This window comes from Caretta caretta, chromosome 2 (genome assembly GCF_965140235.1).
Source record: "Caretta caretta isolate rCarCar2 chromosome 2, rCarCar1.hap1, whole genome shotgun sequence".
NCBI lineage: Eukaryota > Metazoa > Chordata > Testudines > Cheloniidae > Caretta > Caretta caretta.
Window position 1 is genome coordinate 211,014,388 of NC_134207.1, and position 19,983 is coordinate 211,034,370.

Genomic DNA, 19,983 nt, shown 5'->3' on the forward strand with positions numbered 1-19,983 from the left:
AAATTGTAAGCTGAGCCATAGTCATGTGTCACCAGAGCTGAGCTGATAAGAGGGAAGTGCTGGTCTCACCCTTATAAAGAGAACAGTCTTTGGGGAAGGGACAGTCTTTTTATTCTGTTTGTATAGTCCCTAGCACAATAGGGTCTCTGTCCATGACCGAGGCTCCTAGGGGCTACAATACCTAATAATAAATAAGGGCTGTTCTGACCTTCAGATGCATCATTTGCAGGAGCACCCACAGGGGCAGTGCACCATTGCTAGCTGAAGAGGTACAATTTAGCCCTATATTTCTTTAATGAACTGCAAAATAATTTGGTTATGTAAACTGCTCTCTAGCGTACCTGATCTCGAAAGAGTGCACCACCAAACGCCCAAACACAGGCAAAGACAAAGTATATCTCATAGAGCTCTCTTGGGCAGTCAGGAGGCACATTTTCAGGGGTCAGCAAACAATCCAACAAAGAACAAAGGGTCTAAAAAAAAAAAAAGGTGGTGAAGAGTGTGATCTTTAAATCCTTGCTCCTGAGGGTGGTGATGGTGACTCAATCTCAGGGGCAACATGATGACTAAGTATGCTGCAATCATGACTATATAATGCAAGAAAAGGAGGCTGGCATTTAAAGAAGGAAAAATGAGAAACCACAGTGACAAGTTTGTTAGGCTAATTTTACCATTGAGAACTGTGCTGTCTGCTGTATCTTCCTCTCCACTTGTACATTAAACCAAACTAAGTAATCCTCTGACTGACTCTTGAATCCTTGTGTAGAGCCAGTCAGTCAAGACCCTCCTCCATATGAATAAACCATACTTAAACGCAAGTACTTCAAATTAAATACACCAAAATAAAAATAGCTTCCACAAGAGCAAACACCAAAAGGTTGTTCCAATAAAAACAGAAATTTCCATGAGTTCTTTTAAACTGCTAAAATGACTACTCAGATTATATATTACTGTATTTTTAATTCATAACACCTTTTCATTTTAGTTTCTTTCGGACACAGAATTTTGCTGCATGGTATTTCTGCTTGTAATATTTTTTCCTGTCTACACTATTTGTACAAAATTGTAAAAAACAACCCAGAATCTCTGAATAGAATAAAAGAAATTTAAGTAAGTTATACACACTGCCCCTTACTCTGCCATCATTGAAAGATGTTTTATTCCATGCCTTTGAAAGGAAAGAGTTAAGAACATCCCATGTGTGACAGGACAGAACCTCTTTGCTGGAAACAATGGGGAAGTCTAAAAATCCTTATTAAGCATTCAGACTATAGAGAAAGAATTCATGTTCAGGAACATTTTCCAATTTATTCCTAAAGACAAACTGATCAACATATAAAAATCACACAACAAAAATACATAAATATTGTATAACTCGTTATGCTTTTTGCAGAATAATTTCAAGCTACCCATGCAATCAACTTACTATTGCATGCAGAAAGACTACCTTAAAACAACATTAACAGATTAACAGTTACAAACAGATCTGTGCAGAGAGTGGAAGTTCCATTTCAGGAAGGATTTAAAGATTTGGCTTCATTCTAAATTGGAATGAAAACCAAACATTTTGAAATTCTCTGCAAAGGAAAATCCCAAACATTCTCTTTTTGTGTCAAAACATTTCACTTGGACAAAATTATAATATAGAATACAAATACATTTTGTAGATAAAAAGTAGTTTCAAAACGAAAAACTGAAACTTTTAGTTATAAAAATGTCAAAATAGAATGTTTTGACATTCATTGTCAGGACTTCTTTTTTTTTCTGTCTTTCTTCCAAAACAAAATTTTGGCCAAGCATTTCAATTTCAATAGAACCATATATACCGGTGGAATGTGGTTCTGTCAAAATTTCTCCACCCAGTTTTACAAAGGTACAAAGTGGAGCATTTGAAATTTAGAAAATGACAAAGTGCAGGTGTATAAGTTAGGATGCACTCTTATTATATGGTCATACACTTTTTTCCCCACATGAACCCTGCCTCATGATCATTTAAAAGATTCAGAGTTGTAAAGATGACTCACATGAAAGCTGTGTGTGCTGGCTGACTGGTGTTCAGTGAAGGAAACTGGTGTTCAGTTTTATCCTCTTCTATCATTCAATACTTGGTACCAATGTCATATTTACTGGACATCAACACAATGGATTTCTCTCTCTCTTTATAGGTGTTTATATGGCTCCCATCACTATGGTATTTTAGCATCTCACAAAAGGTGGATAAATTTATCCACACCCCTGTGAGGTTGGGAACTATTATCCCCATTTTAGAGATGCAAAATGGAAGCACAGACAGATAAAATGACCTGCCCAAGGTCACACAAGAAGTCTGTGGCAGAGGCAAGATTAGAACTCAGATGTCCTGGATCTCAGTCCAGTGTCGTAATCCCTAAATAGTTCTTCTTGTTAGAGTGGACCCCAGAAGAAGAACATTTTTGGATCACTGCTTCCTTCCCCACTCCCAGTAATTATGGAAAGAAGTGGGACTCTAAAAATGTGTCCATTTTTGACACTTAATTTTTCCGTAAAATAAATTTAAAACCTATTAACTTTACACAATTTCCAGACGCACACCTATTTTAACAGCTTGCCTTCATGTGCACCAAAAATAAGATTGCATATTCAGAATAGATTTCAGGAATTTTGTTGTCTACACTTACTGACCTATATTTTAATATAATTCTAATGCATACCTGCACCATGCTATTCTCAGGAATAGGGGTGATAGTTTTAAAGCTTGTTCTGAGCTGATCTAAGCAGGGAGGCACATATTTATCAAAGAGGATAGTTAAATTAGCTTTTTCAGATTGGTGATTTCTTGTTTCTATCCAACTGGCAACATACCTGCAAAACACAACAGAAAGATACCAGATTTTGTAGGGGAGACCAGAGAAGTCCAACACACAATAGCTTTCCTGAGATTAAAGTCAGGCCCTTGCAACACTACACACTTGTGATGTACCTCTTGTCCGCACACAGTAGTGCTTGGAACAGTACACAAGTGTTGCCAGCACCATAAGAACAAGAGCTGCCATACCAGGTCAGACCATAGTCCATCTTGCCCAGTGTTCTGCCTCAGACAGCAGACTGTATCAGAGCTTTAGGGGGACAGTTAAGAACAGGACAATTATGAAGTGATGTACCCCATCTTCCATTCACAGCTTCTGGTAGTCAGAGGTTTAGGGTCACCTAGCACATGGGGTTGTGTCCCTGACAATCTTGGTAAATAGCCATTGATGGACCTATTCTCCATTAACTTAGCAGTTCTTTTTTGAACCCAGTTATACTTTTGGCCATGACAACATCCCATGACAATGAGTTCCACAGGTTAATTGTGCATTGTGTGAAAAAGTACTTCGTTGTTTGTATTAAACCTGCTGTCAACCAATTTCATTGGCTGACTCCAGTTTTGTATTGGGTGAAAAGATAAATAACACTTCTGTATTCACTTTTTCCACACCATATCATAGACCTCTATCATATCCCCTTAGTCATTTCTTTTCTCAGCCGAATAACCTTAATCTTTTTTGTGTCTCCTAGTATGGAAGCCATTCCATACTCCTGACCATCTTAGATGCCCTTCTATGAACCTTTTTTGAGAAGGGGCAATCAGAACTGCACCCATGATTCAAGGTGTGGGTGCATCATGGATTCATATAGTGACACTATGATATTTCCTATCTTATTTTTTATCCCTTTCCTAGTAGTTCCTAAAATACTGTTAGCCATTTTTCCCACTGCTGTATGCTGAGCTGAAGTTTTCAGAGAACTATAGCCAGTGACTCCAAGTTCTCGTTTTTGGGTAGTAATAGTTAATTTAGAACCCTTCGTTGTATATTACAGTTGGAATTATTTTTTCCATTGCTTTGCACTTATTAACATTGAATTTCATCTGCCATTTAGTTGCTCAGTCACCCAGTTTTGTGAGATCCTTTTGTAAAGCCTCACTCCCTGCTTTGGACTTAACCATCTTGAATAATTTTGTATCATCTGCTGACTTTGCCACTTCACTGTTCCAGATCCATTGCAGCTGCATTTGCTTTAGCAGATCTCATCGTAACCATTGCATCCCAAAGGGCTGTTGTGGCAGCTGAGCAGAGCGGCACCCAACTATGCCCTCTTTCCTTGGCCACATCCTCTCCTTTAGGGAGGGTAGGGAAGAGGGTGACATAACTATGTGAGCCCCAGGCAATTTTCTGGTTGCTGTCATGCAGATGGAACAGCACAAAACTGCTGGAGCTAAGGCTAGCATTTGGCCTTATATTTTACAGAAGAGGCCATTTGTAAATACAAATATCCACATTTTATACATGATTCAGTTTTGTCCGAGTTACATTTAACTTATTAGAATTATTTTCAGTATCGTTCGTAACATAAGTCCTAACTGGAAAAGCATAATATATCTACAGGTAGCAGAGAGACACTTACTCATCCTCTAGCTCCTTCCACAATGGATAAGTAAAACTTCCTTAACATGATGCTAATCATGACATGGACCTGAGGCTGGACTCATCACATGTTTGGAGCTACTGATAAACATTTGGGGGAAAGATCTGATTTGTCCACTGTAAATGCTTCTAAACGCACATTGAGGGATGGATGTTCAGGAATATTAATCAAATGTTCTCTAAACTGGTATGACCATATTATGTTAGATTGGCCACTCTGATACCGTCCCAGACCCATCTCAATACTCCTCAATTGTTACTGTGAGATTATTAGTCTAGTACTGTATCCATACGTTAATGTTAACCCACCAATACTCATTCTCCTTGTTGGACATCTTGCATACCTAGACCAACCTCCCACTATTTATATTAAATTCTCATGTTCACTATATTTCTTCTGGGACAACACTTATAATATATGTTTGTACAGCACCGAGCACAATGAGGACCCAATTTCAGGAGTGGCTGCTAGGCGCTACTGTAATACAAATTAGAGACAGTAGGAATTTCCCAAATTTCAATTTTTCCATCAAAAGTTATCATTGAAATTTCAAATTTTGACTGCACGCACACAGTTTTTGTAATCAATTTTCACAGAATTATGACTCTAAAATAAATCAAAGAAGGGAAAAACATGATTCAGAAGACAAACGGGAAGTTGATCTGGCACCTCTCATGACTGTACTTTCCGTAACAGATATCAGTGGAGCAAAACAAGGGGATAGTTACAAAAGGCTGACAGATGCCTCTAGTGTATCTAGTCAGTTCACTGCTTGAGACCTACCTCTTGCAGCTGCCAAGCCTGCACTGTAAATAGCTGAGAATCAGATTCAGAACAGCCCAGATTGAGACGGACAACTAAACCAGGGATGTAAAGGATATATAAAATATGGAACAGATAATCCCAATGCTGAAAATTTTTAACTGAGTGTGCATATACATGCATGTGTACAAGTATCTATATATAGTAAATAATATTAAATTATCAAGTAAATTAATGGGTTCTATTGCTATTAAACTAACTAATAATATTGTTTTATCATTTTTTGAAGGTATCTTTAAAAGATAAAATACTCACGGATTCCAACCAAGATCCTGGGGGTTTACATAAAGAATACCTGCTCTAGACACTGTAGCTGGGGTAGCAGTTTTTAAATGGTGTATCTCAAACAGCAGCCTCATCGATGGAGTCAGAGGGACACGTTCATTGCTGGCAAGGGTCAGGACCTAAACATCACCAGTAAAGCACTGAACAAAAGTAACTTAAGACATACATTCTAACAAGCATATATCATGAATAGGCCTGTACAAATTATAGACCTATGTAGATTTCAGGTATATTTATAGCACATATTTGCACGCACACACACCCTTCAGAATGAATCTGGACATGATAGGATTCTTCCAAATTTAAAATTTAAGGCCATGATATTTGTTTTAAAAAACAATTGGAGCATAAATTAGAGACCACACTTTATGGCATACCATATGCTTGACAGTTCAGTTAATTTTTATAAACAGCAGAATCTATATAGGTTTATTTTCAGTGGTGTGTATATATTCAAGATAATTATTACACTTCAAGATAATTTTCACTTCATTTAATCTTAAAAAAAGAAGAGTGTTTAAAAGTCAGGTATGAGCTACAATAATGTTTGTAAAATTAAGTTTAGAATGTATTTAACTACATTGTAGCATTTCTTGTAGCAAACACTGTTGTTTTTCTTGCACTGTAGCAAACATAATTAGAGTACAGGACTGGGAGTCAGAGGTTTCTATCCTATTCCTGTCTCTCTTGCTAACTTGATCAGGCAAGTCACTTACAATTTCTGTGCATCAGGTGTAATAATACTTCCAACCTCATAGCAGTGTTGTTGGGCTTAATTCATGAATGCGTGTAAAATTGCTTTAGAGTTTTGAAGGAAAAAGCACTCTGCAAATGCAAATATTTAATGTTAATATAATTACTAGATTTTGGCTGATGCTTTGAGTACATTTGTAACCCCCATTACACATACATATTCACTGAGAGGTGCATATACCTTTACAGTGTAGACAGAATGACTTTAAACATCTCCATTGTGTAGGATCAGATATGAAAGAGATAAGGTTGTTACCAACTGGCATTGCACTAATTAGCAATAGTGAAGATAAAAAGGGAAGGGTTAAAATTAGGGCTATTATGCAATTAAAAAATTTATTGCAATTAATCACACTATTAAACAATAATAGAATACCATTTATTTAAATATTTTTGGATGTTTTTTTCCTGTTACTCACCTTATTATCATCCATGACAGTATTGAGTGACTCAGTCCACATAGGATCTATATCTCCATCTAGGACGATCCATTTTGGCCCATCCTGGATAATATTAGCCTGCTCTCTTAGAAGAGATGAGAAGAGACCTGCAAATTGTGTTTAAATAAAATCCAAATCAATATGGTGCTTCAATACAACCTTTTGAAACAAATATTCCTGAAATATTACTGCATCATTAATAACACAAAAGATTTTGTAACAATGTAAGAACTGGTTTCCTTCTAGTTGCTTATTAAACAGCCATTCAAATTAAAGAGGAAATAGGCTCAGTGAGCAGGTTATACAGCAAATTAACTGGCTATAAAAATGGCTGATTTCTGGTGTGACTGCATGATAATACTGTTTGAGCAGGAGACCCTTTCCACTGCATCAATCCTCATTATGTGGGCTAGGTACGGAGGCTCCATGGGAGCTAGGGAGAAAGTTGCTGAGACACTGCAACAGCCCACAGGATCTCTCTCCTCTACTTCAGCACCCCTGTTCTGCAGCTGGGAACTGGCCAGAGGATTCACATAGCAAGGAATCAATTACTCTCTTCTCTTTCCATTGCCATTACCCTTGCCCTGACCCCAAATCTCATTGCATGGAAATATACAGGAAACCCTCATTGCTCTGGACTCCTTGGCTGGTAGGTATGCTCCATATTTGTTTTGTTTTTTCCTGGTGGAGGACTGTATAGATCTTAGCGATGAAAGTAATGTTAACTGCTACTAGCCATCTTTCCATTCCCGGGTTGCATGATGTATAAAACCAAACAGCTCGTCAGTGGTCACAGCTTTTGGGTTTAGGTCATTCCACACAAGCTTTTGTTTCATGTTCACATATGTTCGGTTCAGAGTTCTCAGAACCTGAAGGGCAGGAGAGAAAAAAAGATCGACACATGTGACTTAGTCACTGAACCTCAAACAAAAAGTTTCTAGCTTCTTTATCATTTGTTAATAATGACAGATCTGTCAACCCTCATCCACAGCTGTCTTGGTTTCCTTGAGCTCCCTCCTCTCTGCCCTACTTTACCACCACCCTCCCACCAAACAGATAAAAGTGACCAGTAGGAATCCTGGTCTGACAATCCTGCTAAGGATTCACTCTGGTAAACCACAGGAAGCTGGTCCAATGGAGAAGCTTGGATGAGGATAGACTTGTAGTCAAACCACTGAACTACGACTCAAGAAATCTGGATTTAGTTCCCAGCTCCACCAGAGACTCCGTGTGTGACTTTAGGCAAATCAATTAATCTCTCTCTGTGCCTCAGATTCCTTTGGGTAAAATGGGGATAATATACAGTAATGACCAGGGCATCTAGTTTTGCTTACTATCTAAAGGACCATAATATTGAAAAAACATGGCACTATACGATGACTGTCAAAACGTAGCAGCTGAGATGTAAGAGTATCATCTTCCAAAAATATTCAGCTACTACTTTGGGAACAAAGAAACATTGACCTCACTCTTCCTGGCTAGTAATCTAACTACACCCTCCAAAACATACATTCAAACCTATTTGCCAAATATAGTTTCCATTATGCATTGCCATGACTATTCTCATTTTGAGTCATGCAAGTAATACGTAGGAGACAAACCCTACATTTTAACATTGAGATTTGTGATTGCACTTCATACCCCTGCTGCTGGGAATGCCTGACCAATATGGTATCATATTGCAGCCTGAAGAGAAGAGAATATTTTTCTCTGTGAACTAATGAAATACTCTTTATAAAAAGAAAGACAGACAGAAAATGTGCCATCTACTGTACCGTGCTCTTTCCTGTGCCTGCATTTCCCACCACAAAGACAGAGTGACACACTGCCAGAAGCTCCTCCAGCTGAACAACCTGCCAAACAGAATTAGTACACAGCTAATGGTTTTGTTTTCCTGTCCTCCCATTATCACCAAGACACTAATTATTTCCCACATATTATCTCCCTCCCACCTTTTCTCTTAGTCAGGAAAATGAACTGTTGCCTTCGTAGCTAACTTAAAAATGTGTATACCCAAGGGAACTGAGTTTGCCTTCTAAGGCTGTAGGCAAAGCCCAGTCTTGTTTGGATGAATGACTATACCTCAACAAATTAAAACAAATCTCATTTTCCAACTAATTGATTTACACAATCATGGAGACTAGTAAAAGAAAATGAGAACCATCACCATACCATGGGCTATAGAATGGGGATCAAACATTTTGTTGTATGGTGTGAAGAATAGTAACCACATATCACAGGTTAAGTGGTGCTAAGAGTTAGAACAACATAGCAGCAATAATTTCTGCTAATGTGCAACATTCAACAAGTCCCTGTTAAATCCATCTAAAAATAGTCTGGGAAGATACCGAATAACCCATGTGATTCTTAGCCTAAGATATAAATAATTTAGATGTTTTTCACAAATTTAATTCTGTCTAAATAATACACACGAGCTCTTTTTGTATCCAAAGTATGATTCCCCCTTATTCACATGAGGCTTTGGAAAAAAAACAGCAGCAGATTAACTGTCTGATTGATGTGAAAATCAAACACCACTTTTGACAAAAACCTGGAATCAGGCCTAAGAACCACCTTATCTTTATGAAAAGAAATACAAACAGGTGTTCAGCCCCCAAGGAATTCAATTCAGTCACCATTCTGACTGACATTATGGCAATATTATGATTTCTCTCTTAAAATGGCATTATAACGAACACGCAGCTAAGGGTTCAGAAGATGACTTCATAAAAGTGTAGCCAAGACCAAACTGAGATTCCAGGAAAGGAAAGGATTTCTCATAGTGGGATACACATTAGATTAAACCCTTCATAAATTTCTTCATCACATTGCGCACAACCATCAGCCACCAACAAAAAATGATGAGCAGAGACAGCTGCCAAATGAACTTTCAGAGATGAGTTAGATAACCCTGCAGCTATTAAGTGCATCAAATATTCTAAAACACAAGGTATGGGAGCTGAGGCAGGAGAATCATCTTTTCTCCTCATCCAAGCTACATATCTGGGCCATTTCAAGCGGTAACACTTTTTGGTAGACATGCTTTCTAGAATTAAGTAGTACATCCTGCACAGACAAAGAACACAACTGTTCAAAAGTAGACAAAGTTGAAATCTGATTGCCCACACCGTCAAGTGAAGGGAATGCAGGTGTGGATGAAGGATCCTGCCCTCTTGCTGAGAGAGCGGATCTGGAGAAACAGGAAGATGCATGAAGGCTCTGCCAGACAGAGGAGGCAGATCGGTAAATCACTGATGTGACCAAGCCAGGGCAATGAGAATCATCCTTGCACTGTCCTGATGTATCTTCCTTGCAACCTTCTGGATTAATGGAAAGGAGGAAAAGCATACATCAGGCCCTCTCCCCACTGCAGAAGAAAAGCATATGATATGAATTGACTGTTCCTGCTCACTCTGGAGCAGAAGAGGCAACACTTTTTGTTGAACCTCATTGCGAACAGCTTCACTTCTGGTTAACTCCAACTGGAAAATATCTTCTGAACAAACTGATCCTTTAGGGACCACTCATGAATCTTAGAATTGTCTCTACAGAGACAATCTGCAACTCAGAAGTTCTTCCATGCTAAACACAGGGCCACCAGATAAACATTTTGAAGAATGCACCAATCCCATAACTTGATTGCCTCTGCACAAAAGGAGAGTAGAGTAAGTAGCCCCCTATTTGTTGACATAGTTGTCACCATGTCTGGTATGGATCACAGCTGAGAGGGCCAATCTCAGGTCAGACTATCCAAAAACTGGGCAGACACCCCCACATGGTATATTCTATCATTAGATTTAAACAAACCAGCAACAAATGTATGCTCCTGGATCACTATAACTAGCTTAACATGGAGCCACAGACAGTCCCCTTCGACAATCCAGCCTATATTACCACCCAGACAAACTGGACTTCTGTGATGACAGGTTATTAAAACCAAAAATCAGCACACATTAGGTTCTTCCAGCTCCAGGGGGCCAGTCACTTATCCAAGTCAATGGATCCTCAGGACCTTACACCAAACACAAAGCTGTAGCCAATCCTTTAGTGAGCTAACTGAAGATTTATTAACTATGAAAAAAAAAACAGTTACTAAAAAGTTAAAGCCAATAAAATACATTACAGGTGGATCAAAGTATGTATTCCAAAATGTTAGCATGGATGTTAAATCTGCTAACTTTCTATAAGTCTCTTTGGGTTGCCCAAATAGTTTTTGGGGACCTCGGTTCTTTTGTTCAAAATTTCCTCTGGTCAGAATTCACCAGTCCAAAGATGAAGTAGGAAAGAGGTGGCCAGGGCCTTTGTTCTCCCTCTTTTAATCTGTACCCTTTTTGCTGGAAAAATCCTTGTGGTGTTATGGAATCAAGCAGTTCCACAGCATATATGCTCTGCCATCACAGCATATATGCTCTGCCATCATTCTTCATATGAATTGCAAATTTCTGCTTGCACATTTTCCATATGTGCCATTTGGGGCATCCTCAGGGACAACATGCAGGGGCTCTTGTTTAGAGTTCATTTGTTATTCCTGAAGAGCTAACCTGTGAGCGTTTCTCATACTCACAAACATGTTTTAGTTAAAAACCATATAGCAAAATCTCATAATTCCACACACAATGTCGAGATGTACATTATAACCAGATAATAATATTCGGCAGATTACAACTTTTCCAATGATACTTCAGAAGGCATACTGTGAACAAGATTTACTACAATTTTGTAAAAGTGGTGACTATATTAGTGTAGATGGTCACCTTCCCCTTTAGATAGCATCACAGTAGTGCATAGCAGATGTATTGCCTATTACCATTTGCACAACCCTCCTCTGTAAGTGAGAGATAATCTGAGGGCCAGGTGAATGGCTCTCAGCTCCGATACATTGATATGCAAGGCTCTGTCCTGAGAAGTCCAGTGGCACTGAACTGTCAGATGACTCAAATGCACCCTGGCTCAACCATTGTTTGAAGCATCTGAAGTTACCATCAGAGATGGTGGGGGATTGAATTGAACACTCCTGAGAACATTTGCTCTGATTGACCACCATGCTAGTGAGTCTAAAATGTTGGTCAGCATGCCTTGAAATATTTGAAGATTGGCCCAACTTGGCCTGTAGACTTGAGACATCCAGCACTGCATAGGCCTCATTCTTAGAGGAGAGAACAGAGTCACATAAGCAGTGGCTGCTATGAGACCCAGAAAAAAGTTTTTGAATGCTTAAAACATATTGTAGTATTTTCAGAAATCTGTCTTAATGGATAGGCTCTCCCTTCCAGAGTCCAATATGGAGCCTATGATCAAAAATCTCTGAGTTTGACAGGCATTTGACTTTTTGACATCGAGAAGACCAGCCAGATCTGAGAAAAGGGTGGTCGTAAAAGCAATATGGTTTAGTACATCCTTGCGCACAGCAGCCAATTGATCAAGCCGGGGTAAACAAAAAAAACCTCTGCCTTCTCAGTTGAGCCACTACCACAGAGAAGCATTTTGTAAAAACTCTGGACACCATGGAGAGGCCAAATGGCGCCACCTTGTACTGAAAATAGTGTCCTGGCACCATGAAACAAGGGTATGTACAATGACTGTGGTGAATCAGTATATGAAAATACATGTCTTTTAAATCAAGAGTCACAAATGAATCCATGATCAAAAGTGAAGGGATTACAGAGGCCAAAGTTAAGACAGGGAATCAAAACTTCCCTATGTATTTATTCAGGTTCCTTAAGTCTATAATTGAATGTCACCCCCGTTTCTCCTGGTCAGTTTGGGACTATGATGAGGTAATGCTCACCTGATCCTGAAGGGGGCGGGGCAAAGCCTAGAGGGCAGAAAGAACTTGATAAAAGGGAGAGATGTTTGCTAAGCTCTTCCTCTCTCTCCCACCTCCATCTACAGACATCACCACCAAGCAACTGAAGTGCTGACCAAGGGAGAGAGCCTGGCTGAAGGGCAACCAGCCAGCCTGTGCTGAGAAGCATCTAAGTTTGTAAGGGAACTGAAAGTGTTAAGATCAGCTTAGAATGCGTTTTGCTTTTGTTTCATTTGACCAAATCTGACTTGTTGTGCTTTGATTTATAATCACTTAAAATCTACCTTTTGTAGTTAATAAACATGTTTGTTTATTCTACCTGAAGCAGTGCATTTGGTTTGAAGTGTGTCAGAGACTCCCCTTGGGATAACAAGCCTGGTGCATATCAATTTCTTTGTTAAATCGATAAACTCATGTAAGCTTGCAGCATCCAGCAGGCATAACTGGACACTGCAAGTCGGAGGTTCCTAGGGTTGTGTCTGGGACTGGAGATATTGGCTAGTGTCATTTGGTTGCACGATCCAAGCAGCAGCTGGCCAAAAGTGCTCACTCATGTAATTGGGAGCAGCTTAAATGCTAGAGGCTGTGCAGGAACAACCCAGGAGTGGGGGTTCTCACAGCAGATCAGGGTAAGGCTGGCTGCCAGAGCTGAGGACTGGAGTGACCTAGCAGATCACTGGTCCAGATAACACCAGGGGAACATCACAATTCCCCCATCCTTTTTTCTGCACCACAAAGTACCTGGAATAGAACTCAACTCCAAGTATTCAGGTACCTCCTTGACAGCTGCTATCAAAAGTAATTTTTTTACCTCTGAAAGTAGAATATCCTCACAAGAAGATACCCTAAAAAGGGAAAGATACATGGAAGTGGAGAGCAGTAGTCTTTCAAACTGTATGGCACCGACATTTTCTATATAAGTTCTTAAACCCATTTGTCTGATGTAATAAGTCTCCATGGACTGATAAAATGGGCTCGCCTGTCTCCAAACAGATATGACACCCAGATGGAGAATGACTCTCTCCCAAACTCTTGAGGCACCTGGTATCCAACACTGGGAAGACAGCAGGGCACAAAGCATGCCTCTTGAATTCCAGCTTCTTCTTCCTCTGCGGTTCCACCATCACCCAGAACTGAAACACTAACACCTACCTACCAACTAACAACAACAAAACACAAATGAACACTGATGGAGAAAGAACTCTGGATCTGAGCAGATTGGGCACTTCAATCCAGTGGTTCACTTCAATCCAGGCACTTGGCTGGAAGGAGATGAGGTAGTAGAGGATGCAGTGCCCTCTGATACAGCCTCATTCTGAGAATGTTTGGAGACACTGAAGGGAAAGGTGGTGTGGGTGGGGGGTGAGAGAGCACCCCAAGGGTCACTTGCTAGAAAGTTCTACCATTGGGCAGTGCAATACTCAGGAATGGGAATATGCAGAGCCACTCAAAGAACTACATGATCTTACTTCAACCCTTGTTCTCCCTTCCCATTATTGCTGCTGCACTGTGTATTGCCGTCACTCATGGTGTCCTGTCTAAAATAAACACACTATATGTTATACATAATAATACTTATTATTTGCTGGTGTTAAAGTGTTGGTACTATAAACCTACTGTACTGTATGTTAAGAGAACTCTTCAACACAGAGGTATTTGAACAAGAAATATTTCCCTGTCTCCATATGGGCAGTATATACACTACATATTTACTAACATGAATCTACTTGTATTGAATTGCAATATGCCGTCATGACACAGTGCCTTTGAAACACCTAGACTTTCAGGACACATTAAGAACACTGCAATGTACTGCAAGTTAACCTTCATGTCTAATACAACTTGACTGCAATTATGTTGATTGAAACTCTTAAGGGGTGTAATTAAAAGCAATGGATTATTTTACTTTGAGCATAAAGCTCTCCTCAGGTTGCAAGTGAAGCTCCAGGGTAGATTGTTTAACCATCTGTTCAAATTGCAGGTCCCTCTTCCTCGGAACATCCAGAGCTGGAAACAGGTCACTTATCAGGCCCATGAAAATTGGGATATCATCTGTCACTATTTTAGGCAAGTTGAAGTCTCTTAAGGTTCGCATAAGTACCTGGAAAAGGATGGTAAATCACATATTATCATATCAGCCAGGGCTTTAAACCCATCTCCCACTCTTCAGGATTCGTCTTTATTCCCAGTGATTCAGAGTTAAACACAGTATCAGAAGTTCTTATGATTGTTAAACTTAAATATGTACATAAAAGGTACCTAACCTGATCCTCAGGTCTGTTCTTATCTCCTCGCTTCAATGAGCCAGCAACCACCAAGACTGACTTAACAGCACGAAGTCCCCAATCATAATGATACTATGAAAAAAAACCAAAAACACTGACTATTCATGAAACCTTATGAATTGAAAGTTTAAATGTAAATATTTAAGGAGAAAACCTTAGAAATATATACAATTTAATATATAGCTAGATGGAGAGAGAAACTAGAATTTACAACATATTAAAATATTTTAGACTAGTGTAAATATGAAGTAACATCACTGATTTCAGAAGATTTACAATGAGCTGATTTATACTGGTGTATCTGACAGCAGAATCTGGCCTGTTGAATGTAAGTGGTTTTATGAAATGATGGAAAACAAACAGGTGTTTATCTACAAGTACTCAATGCTGCACAATTCAAAAAGAGATCTGATAACATACTAAAAGAATGAGCTAAGCATCCAAAATAAATTACAGGGGAAAAATAAAAATTTTGCCAACTTGCCAAAACAATACTAATAATCCCTTTAAAACCTTTTTACCTTTTCAAAACACTTAAACAATAATCAAATCTCACAAGATCTCTTTGAGGTACCATAGACGTTAAGTACTAGTAGTGAGTATTGTCATCCATATTTTACTAAGGACAAAATTAAGGCAAACTAGTTAAGTGGTTTGCCCAAACCCAGGAAGGGATTCCATCTCAAAGCAGCATTGGAGCTCAGGAGTCCCTAGCTCACATTCTTGTAAATCACAGATTAATATCTTCCTTTCACTACATGCCAAAAATATATAAAAGATTTGAAAGAAATCAGAATGGTCTCGAGCCATGTTTTAAAGAGCATGAGAGGGCAACTTCAGTATATTTACAGGAGGCAAGAATTACAAAGTTATGCACTTAGAAAGGTAAACTGTTTTTTTTTTCACAATGGTTTTATTTGCCAAGATTTATGGGTAAAGCTGAAGGGTTGTTCAGACAGACAGTGGTCATTCAACTAATGAAACTGAATATAAAGAACACCTTCACCTGTAACGAGTTATACTTTTGGAAATGAATGAATGGCATAAGCTGGGGGGGAGGGGAAGGGAGAATAATAAATCTGACTTTTATAACTTTGACATTTTTTAGTTAAGTATTGTGAATAAGACTTCTTCCTAGTGCAATTACTATATAATTTAGCAATGATACTATACTTCCTGCATTTGACACTCTCTTTACTGTATTTGTGTGGCAAATTTTAAAACTCTCATCCAAATATAGCTAGTCATAAATCACCGATTGTAATTCTTACATTGCCTAGTGGTTTTTCTTTTTTCAATAGATCCTAGTATAGATGCATTACAACAGCAGGATTGAATTCCATCACACTATGTATCTTGAACGGTTAATAGTCAATTATTTATTCCAAAATTAATGCATTACAAAAACACTAAGTAACAGGGGGGAAAAGTCACTTCTGAATGCATGGAGCCACTATTTTAAATGATAACAACTGTTTTACTGGGCATCACCTTAGCTGATATAATAAAGATCTACATGCAATTTAAAATATATATATAAAATTATAAATTATGCAAATTTCACTCTGCCCAACATCACTATTTTGAAATCAGGGTTGGGTGGGTGGTAATTAGCATATATCTAGCCCAGAAGTCCAAAACAGACCCTCACCTGTTTAGAAAGCAGCTTCCTGCAGAGAGTATACAAGGTAGTAAACTTCCTGGCTAACAAGCGTGCATCAATAAATCCCTCAGCAACCAACATAATTTCACAGATCAGTTCAATGTCAGGGACAACCATAGCACAGGGTCTTAAAAAAAAGTCAAAATACCCAGATTAGTATTTAAGCATGGTAAGAACAAGTCACCTAAATCAAGTGACTGATGTGTATAAACATTCTTAAACAGAGCTCAAGAGAGTCACAATTATGTGAGTCAGTCAGAGCGAACAAGGACTCTGCTTCAAATTAAAAAATAATGGTTAATTAGGCACTGTGGATTATTAGCATTCAGTAACACTGCTACATACAAAGGACACGGCTGAAAAGTACAGAGCTTTCAAGTCAGATACTGCAGCCTCCTCAGCGTTAGTGCCTCAGAACAATATATGATTCTGTCACTTAGTGTGATGGACTGGCAGACACTTGCAAGGCGCAGTTAATACTGGAACATACAAAGACCTGCCACTCGAGTCATGGTCACCATTTTGGATTTGCTCTTTTCAAGAGTGAATCCTCCTGGAGGACTGTTTAAGATGGAATAAAACTTTTTTCCTTTTTTTTTTAAACATTATTTTTATTCTGGTTTTTAAAACAGAATACACATTGGCAAGCCATCCAACCATTAAAACATCTCAGTCAACACAAAACCAAAAACAGACACACATAGAGAGAGAAGATCAAAGACGCCCCTCATTAAAACACTGTTTGAACATGTAGAAGTTCCTAATTTTTTCCATAGGGTGGATTACATTTTAACAGAGATTGTGTCTCATGGAACATCTTTTCCTTCCTTCTGCGATCAAATGGACTTCTCCCATTCACAATCATGAAGGGAAACAGAAACTAACAAAAAGGTTCAGAACAAGTGCTTCATGTATTCCAAGGAATTTTCCTCACATACATCAAGGTGCAAAAAACCTTGTAGTGGACAATTCTGGAATAAAAGTATAGGGAAAATTCTTCCTAATCCTTATTAGTGGTTGCCATGTATCCTAAAGTATGAAGGTTTATACTCCATCTATATCCTATCTAACAGAACGTAACTCAATTGGCAAACACAGTAATGGCTTGCATGGAATATTAGTTTACTATTTGATATGTTTTTAGCTGTCTCTTCTGAGATTTTTGTAGATGGCGACAAGAGGCGTTAGTAGAGCCTTGTGCGGATATAAAATGTGTATCCGCAGCTCCTCACTTGTTATTCATCCTCATCTCTTAATAGTTGTAGAAGAAAGTAGTAGCAGTGAACAAACATGCACTGCTAAAAAGAACCCAAAACCAAAAACCCATAGGGCCCATTTCTGCCCTAAAGTTCTACCTTGTAAAAATCAGCCACAGAGACGCATGGCTCTGTGAGTGAGAGCTTGGAATGCCAATTCAGCCCTAAAAAGTCTTACAGCTTACTCCAGTCACTTAAAATATTGAGGTCTAGTGAACTTCAAAATCACTCATTTTCTTTTGAGGCTGGATGAAATCATGAAAAGCACTAAGGCAAAAGTAAAGATTTTGGGTCAAAGTCAAATGTTTATGTAAGCAGGTGTCACTCCACTGAAGTAAAAATATATTTCCAGTCAGATCCCAGTAGAATTTCAAATCTAATCATCAGATTAAAATCACAATTGGCATAGGTGCTTACCATTCTGTGGATTAAATGGAGGAATACCTGCTTATACAGAGGTGAATTTAGTCCTACAAACCTATTTTGACAATTTAACAACCACCACAGATTAGAATTATATATGCAACATATAAAGGAAGTTAAAGATAATATAAAAGGTTAGAGATTGCACTTCTTAGATTTTAATTATATTCTTTGGTAATATGGCGTATTATGCAACATGTATTTTAGGTAAAGCTACTAAAATGACCAAAAATATATTAAATTGTTTTGCAGTGCTTATGCTTCATGTCTGTCCAATAATCACCAACCCAACAATTTAGCAACTAAAACAAGGGCCATATTTTCAATAACTGCATATGAAACATGTATGTACATGGGCATACTTACATCTGTGCAAGCATACAAAAAGTAGGGCTGTCAAGCGATTAAATTAATTGTGCGATTAAAAAAAATAATTGTGATTAATCGCATTGTTAAACAATAATGGAATACCATTTATTTAAATATTTTTGGATGTTTTCTACATTTTCAAATATGTTGATTTAAATTATAACACAGAATACAAACTGTACAGTGCTCACTTTATATTTATTTTTGATTACAAATATTTGCACTTTAAGAAAAGAAATAGTATTTTTCAATTCACCTCATATAAATACTGTAGTGCAGTCTCTTTATCATGAAAGTTGAACTTACAAATGTAGAATTATGTACCAAAAAAACGGCATTCAAAAATAAAACTCAAAAATAAAACACAATGTAAAACTTTAGAGCCTAAAAGTCCACTCAGTCTTACTTCAACCAATCGCTCAGACAAACAAACTTGGTTACAATTTGCAAGAGATCATGCTGCCCGCTTCTTGTTTACAATGTCACCTGAAAGTGAGAACAGGCATTTGCATGGCACTGTTGTAGCCAGCGTCACAAGATATTTACGTGCCAGATGTGCTAAAGATTCATATGTGCCTTCATCTTCAACCACCATTCCATAGGACATGAGTCCATGCTGATGATGGGTTCTGCTTGATAACAATCCAAAGCAGAGTGACCGGCGCATTTTCATTTTCATCATCTGAGTCAGATGCCACCAGCAGAAGGTTGATTTTCTTTTATGGTGGTTCAGGTTCTGTAGTTTCCGCATGAGAGTGTTGCTCTTTTAAGACTTCTGAGAGCATGCTCCACACCTCATCCCTCTTAGATGTTGGAAGGCACTTCTGAACTTTAAACCTTGGGTCGAGTGCTATAGCTATTTTTAGAAATCTTATATTGGTATCTTCTTTGTGTTTTGTCAAATATGCTGTGAAAAAGTGTTCTTAAAACAAACGTGCTGGGTCATCATCCGAGACTGCTATAACATGAAATATATGGCAGAATGTGGGTAAAAAAGCAGGGAACATACAGTTCTCCCCTAAGGAGTTCAGTCTCAAATTTAATTAAGGCATTATTTTTTAATGAGCATCAGCAGCATGGAAGCATATCCTCTGGAATGGTGGCTGAAGCATGAAGGGGCATATGAATGTTTAGCATATCTGGCACATAAATACCTTGCAACACTGGCTACAAAAGTGCCATGCAAATGCCTGCTCTCACTTTCAGGTGACATTGTAAATAAGAAGCAGACAGCAGCATCTCCTGTAAATGTAAACAAACTTGTTTGTTTTAGCGATTGGCTGAACAAGAAGTAGAATTGAGTGGTCTTGTAGGCTCTAAAGTTTTACATTGTTTTGTTTTTGAGTGCAGTTATGTTACAAAAACAAAAATCTACATTTGTAAGTTGCACTTTCATGGTAAAGAGATTGTACTACAGTACTCGTATGACGTAAAT

General features: G+C 38.3%; 1 protein-coding gene across 1 annotated transcript in view; it reads right to left on the bottom strand.

The window, feature by feature from the left end:
- Positions 1-19,983, bottom strand: part of DNAH11 (dynein axonemal heavy chain 11) — a 285,994-nt gene that overhangs the window by 156,703 nt on the left and 109,308 nt on the right. Inside the window, exons 36-44 of the mRNA XM_048838362.2 lie at positions 16,489-16,627; positions 14,817-14,909; positions 14,459-14,653; positions 8,522-8,599; positions 7,483-7,615; positions 6,726-6,853; positions 5,524-5,672; positions 2,691-2,841; positions 342-473 (exon numbers count right to left, since the gene is read on the bottom strand). Coding sequence (XP_048694319.2) covers positions 342-473; positions 2,691-2,841; positions 5,524-5,672; positions 6,726-6,853; positions 7,483-7,615; positions 8,522-8,599; positions 14,459-14,653; positions 14,817-14,909; positions 16,489-16,627 — 1,198 coding nt within the window. The remainder of the gene's footprint in view (positions 1-341; positions 474-2,690; positions 2,842-5,523; positions 5,673-6,725; positions 6,854-7,482; positions 7,616-8,521; positions 8,600-14,458; positions 14,654-14,816; positions 14,910-16,488; positions 16,628-19,983) is intronic.